At 36.0% G+C, this 6,424-nt stretch overlaps 1 protein-coding gene across 1 annotated transcript; it reads right to left on the reverse strand.

Moving 5' to 3' along the window:
- Nucleotides 1-905: 905 nt before the first annotated feature.
- Nucleotides 906-5,080, reverse strand: LOC106618860 (dynein axonemal intermediate chain 1). The gene is made up of 5 exons (XM_014236755.3): nucleotides 4,957-5,080; nucleotides 4,577-4,897; nucleotides 2,206-3,605; nucleotides 1,395-1,604; nucleotides 906-1,324 (listed from the first exon to the last, which is right to left on the reverse strand). Exons 1-5 carry the CDS (start codon nucleotides 4,975-4,977, stop codon nucleotides 1,090-1,092), a joined length of 2,187 nt encoding a protein of 728 aa, XP_014092230.1. The 5' UTR covers nucleotides 4,978-5,080; the 3' UTR covers nucleotides 906-1,089.
- Between the last annotated feature and the right edge of the window lie 1,344 nt (nucleotides 5,081-6,424).

The following is a 6,424-nucleotide window of genomic DNA, read 5'->3' on the forward strand; positions in this document are numbered from 1 at the left end:
TATATTCTTCAGTTGAAAACTGTTTGTAATTTGTATTGTATTATTTTCCTTCCTATTTTTCATCATTCCATTTAATTATGTTGTTTAAGATCCGAATAAACCCATTTAGTTTGATCAATTTTTGTTCCGCAATATTGTGCTGCACTCGGCCTTCATAAGAGCTCCATCGTAGTCGGCAGGCCTCGGTTTAAAAATAAAGCGATCGCTTATGGCATATTTTTGAACAATGTATATCCAAACGTCTGGCTTTCTGCTTGTAGTTTTTCAATTTCTAATAGGCTTTGCGACTCGAAAACGGTCATTTACTTTGATAGTCTTTTATATGAGCGACTTCTTCTGGGCTTTTCCTCCGACTCGGGCAAAGACGGTTTCTCCTTTTTTAAATGTTGTTTAACAGATTATATAAACCTCAGCTCACTCTGGCCGATACTGTAATTTTTTATCAACGTTAAAGCATTTTACAATAAATATCTAACCGATGCATCAACCTTGCATAGATATTGAAATCGAGATAAGCTCCATTAACCGTAAAGTTAATCAGCCTTCAGTGTTTCGTAAGCTAGATAATTGATAAATCTTAAAACTGAATATAGTTTTTTCAGTTAGAATCTTTTAAACCAATCAGGGGCGGGTCCAGGGCCATTTTTAAAAATTTTCAACACACAAATGTCCCTTTAAACCATAATAATTTGTACCAAATAACGGTTGTGTATCTTAATTCCGAGCTCACTTATATTTTCGCTTAAATCCAACTTATTTTATCATCCTGACCATTTATATATGTACATATCTAACTCCATATCTACCTTGATTAGTTTTAGGTGATACAAACAACCTTTAGGTGAAAAAAACTATTATACTCCGAAGCAACATGATGCGAGAGTATAAAAAACGACTTCTTGATTTCTCAAAAATAAATTTTTTTATTATTTTTAGCGTTATTAAAATAGGAGATATTTTTGTTTCGACGACAGTCGGATCTATGACGCCAGAATGACTTTGGCCCCCTCAGACTAGACTTTAGTTTTCAAATTGAAATAATATATATTATGTGCACCCCTAGAACACATCTATTAATTTCAAAGATTCTTAAATGCGTGCATAAACTGCTGGAAACATTCTTCGATTACTTTTGTTGGCATAACCGAAAAATCCAGCTTCTTTTACCCGCTGGCGAAGACTCTCGCTCTGTATGCCGGCATAAAGTGCGTGCTCCATCGTGTCGTATTGAAATTTGGACAGAATAAAGGTTTCGCTCACACCACAAACAATTACATCGCCATGCTCATTACCAATCATAATGGCGGTGCCACTTGGTGAGGGCCTAAAAATATTAATTAGACAGAAATAAATTATATAAATATGTATATGCGTTTTTATATTCGTTTGTGTACTTGAACAGGGTGTTGTGACTCGAGGCCACATTCACGGATTGGATCGGTCTAAATGGATTGCGTATGTCCCATATGTCGAGTGTTTTCCGTGTCAGTGAAAATATTGTGGTCGATTGAGTGGGGCTCCAGGCGGCATAATGTACTGGAAACATTTTATGAGTTAGCTCTAGAAGTGGTTCCGTCACCCCAAGCATCCAAACTCGCACGAACCTATGAAAGGTATATTATGCATTAATGAAAAGTTTTAATCTTCAAAAGTTAAATTGTTAGGATGTTTATTCGAGTTTGTCGAATTTCTTGTGGACCAAGAATATAAGTAGAGTTAAAAGTTTTTTGATTCAGGAGCGGAAACGTGATTATTACAGTAGTTCATCTCTTGAAGGGCTGGATATCAATTTGCAGAGGTGTGTAAAGGCTTATTGTGAAAATTTGTTTGAATGGGGTTGCCAGATGTTTGATTAACTTTTTTTAATAATATAAATAAAATAAATTAGTAAGAAATTTAAGAAAGCTTACTGTTGAAAACATTTTTAGAAGGGTTGCCACCTTTTTAAATTTTAAATCCGTAAAAAATGGAAATTAGAGCGAATTATTACAGTATAGCTAAGTCTTTAAGAAATCTTACGGTTAAAGATACTTTTAGTATTGCCAACTGATTAAAATTTAATATTCAACCGACTTAAATGTCAAACAAAATAATACAATTTGGATGCTAAACTAAAAGGCTGTTGGAAAAGTTTACATTAGAAAAGGGTTCCAAAAGAGTTGCCAGCTATTTTACAAAACACACATTTAATTAGTCAATACATACCAATCATTGCCACATGTAAGGAATATTTTCGGTGACCACGGCGAAAACTCCATACAGTTGACCGATCCATATATGTGTGTGCGTAATGGCAGCGAGAAACTGTGCTCCAGTGTCATTGAACCATTATGTATGCAACCCTGATCGGTCAGTACGTAGTATAAGTCTCTATTCAGTGGATCCAAGGTTAAGTTGAAGCAGAATAAGGTGCTGTCGGAAAGTTGTTCTAAGTCTGGGGCATCTCTATGCAAAGACAAGCCTTCGGTGTCACCACGTACGCGAGTCAAACGTGTCAATTCCGTGGTGAAAACATGAGGTCCATTGTGAAAACGATATTTACGAACCACTGCAGTTCGTGAAAGAGTTATGAAACGCTTAAAACCTTGACATGGAAAAATGGGCTTCAAATACCATTTAATTGCAATAACGGGATCATTGCCTGTTATAGCTGATTTATTTATAATTAACAGTGGTGGATTATTTTCTACGCTTATATCGCGTACTTCCAGCCAACCATTGGCCATACCCACTGCGATGAGTGAGTGATCGAAAGGCGAGAAAGACACTGCCGTAACTGGAGAGTTGTAGGAATACGTGCGTTCCGGATGCAATACATTCTTAATACTCCACACGCATACGTTGCCAGTCGTTGCTGGTATTTGTACCGCATACGAGTATATGCCGTAAGCGACGGCAACCAGATCGGCATTGCCGAAGCAAAAACTTAAATCCGAAACTGCTTTACGCACCCTAAATGGTTGATTCAGACTTTCAAAAGGCGGTTGGGTGAAACGGAAGAGCTCTTGGATGTCATAAGAGTACATGCCTTTTTTGTGTAATCCCGTCTGTTTTAATAAATTGCGATAATGCATCTGTCCCCTAATATGGGAATTAATAGACAAACCGCGTTCGATACGCATTACAGCTCTGGCAAAGGACGCACTGTGAGCCAGTGCATTCAGACAGTCTTCTGTGCCTTTGGTCGGGCATTTCGCGAGATTACTCTGTTTTTTGTGTTGTTTATGTGTATGCATTGTGTCATATATATCGTATCTGGATGTATAATCATTGGAGTCCCTTTGATATATATGACCAGTTTCGACTGCCGCGTTCAAAAGCAATACACTGCGCGTTTGCGCTTCGCTATCCCTGCGTCCGCGCAAGCGTCCCTCTCCCATTGTCAGATATTCATATACTAAGTTGTCGTCAATTACTTCTGACGATTCGGGAGAACCCTTTCGCACCGACTCACTGTTATGTTCATAAAGCACTACAGAATTAGTTGGGCGCAGCACTACATGAATATAATCGTTGCATCTGAAAATTCTTGAAGGCATTGGTAACACACTTGATAGAGCACCAGCAAGCTCGTTTTCCCGGAAGACCATTGTCATGCTGGGTACCTGAAAATAATAACAATAAAACCTTCTAATAAGATAATAGGTTAGATTTTAAAAGTAGGTTAGGTTAGGGTAAGACCAAATATGTTAATAAGAAGAACTTGAATGAGTGAGATTAAATATTGTTCCAATATCCTCTTCCTTTCATCTTGAACGTAAACGGTAGAAGAACATTGATGATGACGATTGAATTATTTGCTTTAAGGATTTCCCAGTTTCAAAAAGAGTAAAGAAACCCATATATGTCATAATCGCACGATTGAAACCTTTTGACAAGAGTATGGAATATGCTCCACATCGCGTTTGGTTTCCAGTGGAGTGGAGTGGGACCGGTACTTTTTTTTTGCATTAAGCTACTTCCATATTAAACTTGTCTGCCCATACCAAAATTGCATCAGGATGGGAACCCGTGGTGCCACTGTCTTTGTACATTCGGGCGCTGTATTTAAAGGTTTCGCGCGAGCTTATCAAGCGTTGGTCAGCAACCAGCACTTGTGGGGTTACGAAACCCATCTGGCTCAGAGTGGAACATAAACGGTCTAATTGACCTGCTAGCTTTCAACAATGCTTACATAGCTGCAATCATAGTTGTGTTAACTTTAAGCTTTTGTATGACGCAACTTGTGGAAGTTACAATGACGAAGATGAGGAGAAAACATCTAGACACTTTCTCCTCCACTGTCCAGCTTTCGCAGACTAAGGTTGATGCCAAGGTTGCCATACTTTTTACGAACTTAGCGAATTGATATTAGCCGCCTCAATAAATTTGCCTACGTACGAATTGGGTGCGATAACTCAATCAGTGATAATAGAAACCACAATTACAATTATTACACAAATTACTTTCATAACTAATAAACGATAATGATACAAGTTATCCAAATATTTACGGACATTAAAAACTAACTTGTTTCTCATGTTAAAACCGCTAAGACATATAATATTAATTTTTGATAAACAATTTCCTTACATACCCCATCCATGATATCGCTGATGGTTAATTTCAGTCCGCCCATAGCTCTAGTACCGCGTATCGAGCTCATCATGCTGAGATGCTCGGAGATAAAGCTTTGCTTCCCTTTCATTTTATATATTTCTTTATTCACTTTTGCATACAGGCCTTGGACTTGCTTCCGATACTTCGTAGTATGCGGCATTTCTTTTGGCATCCATTCTTGTTCATTTTCATATCTTATAAACTTTATTCGGCGCCATTCATCCAATATTGTTGCTACATTGTAATCGAATTTGATCGAAGTGGAGGTGCGAATGAGGCGAGTTCCCCGTCTCATATTCTACAAATATTATCTTTCTAAGCTGAATAATTACTTTTAATTATGCATTGTAAGTTTACTTGCTCTTTACTATTCTCCATTTTATTCCTTGTAAGCAAATTTAAATGAATTGTTCAGTAATTTCAAGTGTTGCTAATCAAAATTTAATGAGAAATATTATTCGGAAAATATTTTCAGCAAATGATAGCTAATCCGTTTCATAAGTTGAAGTAATTAGCGAGTTTAATCGCTAAGAATTCAAAGTGTTTATGGGAAAGTAGAAATACATAGATTTATCGCACAATACAAATAATTTTTAAAATAAAAACCTCAGTGATGGGAAACAGAAAGATGACGATCGAGAGTGACAACACTTTGGCCATCGAACCTCCATCACCTCATAACATATATTAAAAATTGTAGGCTCACTTAAGTGGTGAATTTAAAAAAATCGATTTTGTTTTGCAAATATATATCGAATTTACAAATATTTTAGAATATTCACTAAAAATTTAAAGTTGATCCCGCAAAAGTTTTGAAGATATGAGCGCAAACTTTAAACGAACGTTGTTTTCACTTTTTTCTTAGATATATGTATATAAAAAGATCGAGAGAAGAAGATTTTGGCAGTAATTTCGATTTTAAGCCACTCTGAAATGTGAGTTTTTCAGCAAAAAAGCAATTTTTTTGGAACCCACCATCTGTAATAATATAAAATTTGTTTGGTTTTTGGTTTTTAATTAATTTTAAGCAGACAAATCTTAGTCACCGCCAAACACCTCATTTCGGAGGTCCTAGTGGAAATCAGCAACGGGAACAAGCGCACTCAAGATTTATAAAAATGAACAAGCGATTATTAAAGTACACTAACCTATTATAACCTTAACCTTACCTTAACCTAAATTCAATATTTTACTTGTGAAGTAAAGCTATATAACAAAATCAAGCTATTATTATTAACCTGTATGTTGTTATATATAAATATGTAATTCTTGATACTGACTTACATTATGTTAAGTGAAATATTACAATTGATATGTAATATCTCTTTTACGGACCTATAAGCAATAAAGCCAAAAAAGTGGAGGGTATAATTATGATGGGCTTATAGAAAGTTCTAAGCTGAATCACAATTTAATTTTTTTGTAATAATTGTAAGTAATGCGAAGCTCAATAAAAAATTATCGATGTATATGGTATAAAGATAAGCACAACCGAAACAAAAAACATATTATTCGATATATAGGGTCTGGTGGGAATTCTAAACTGATATCAAACATTTATGGCATTAAACTAAAGTTAGATCCTTCCTACTACAAAGTATGGAAAGGATTTGCGACGAACTCAGCAAACACAAATCTCAGCCAATCGTTTGGAATTGAGGTAGTTGGAACAATCGAAATTTCCTTAAAAAATCAAGAATTCATCTGAGTGGCATTCATTGACATGGATGCGCATTTACCAACGCGAGTACGGCTGCACTTATATCGGCTATCGCTTTTTTTGACATCAATCTGATCGGTTAAGTCATATGCTACGCAATATACA

This window comes from Bactrocera oleae, chromosome 5 (genome assembly GCF_042242935.1).
Source record: "Bactrocera oleae isolate idBacOlea1 chromosome 5, idBacOlea1, whole genome shotgun sequence".
Lineage (NCBI taxonomy): Eukaryota > Metazoa > Arthropoda > Insecta > Diptera > Tephritidae > Bactrocera > Bactrocera oleae.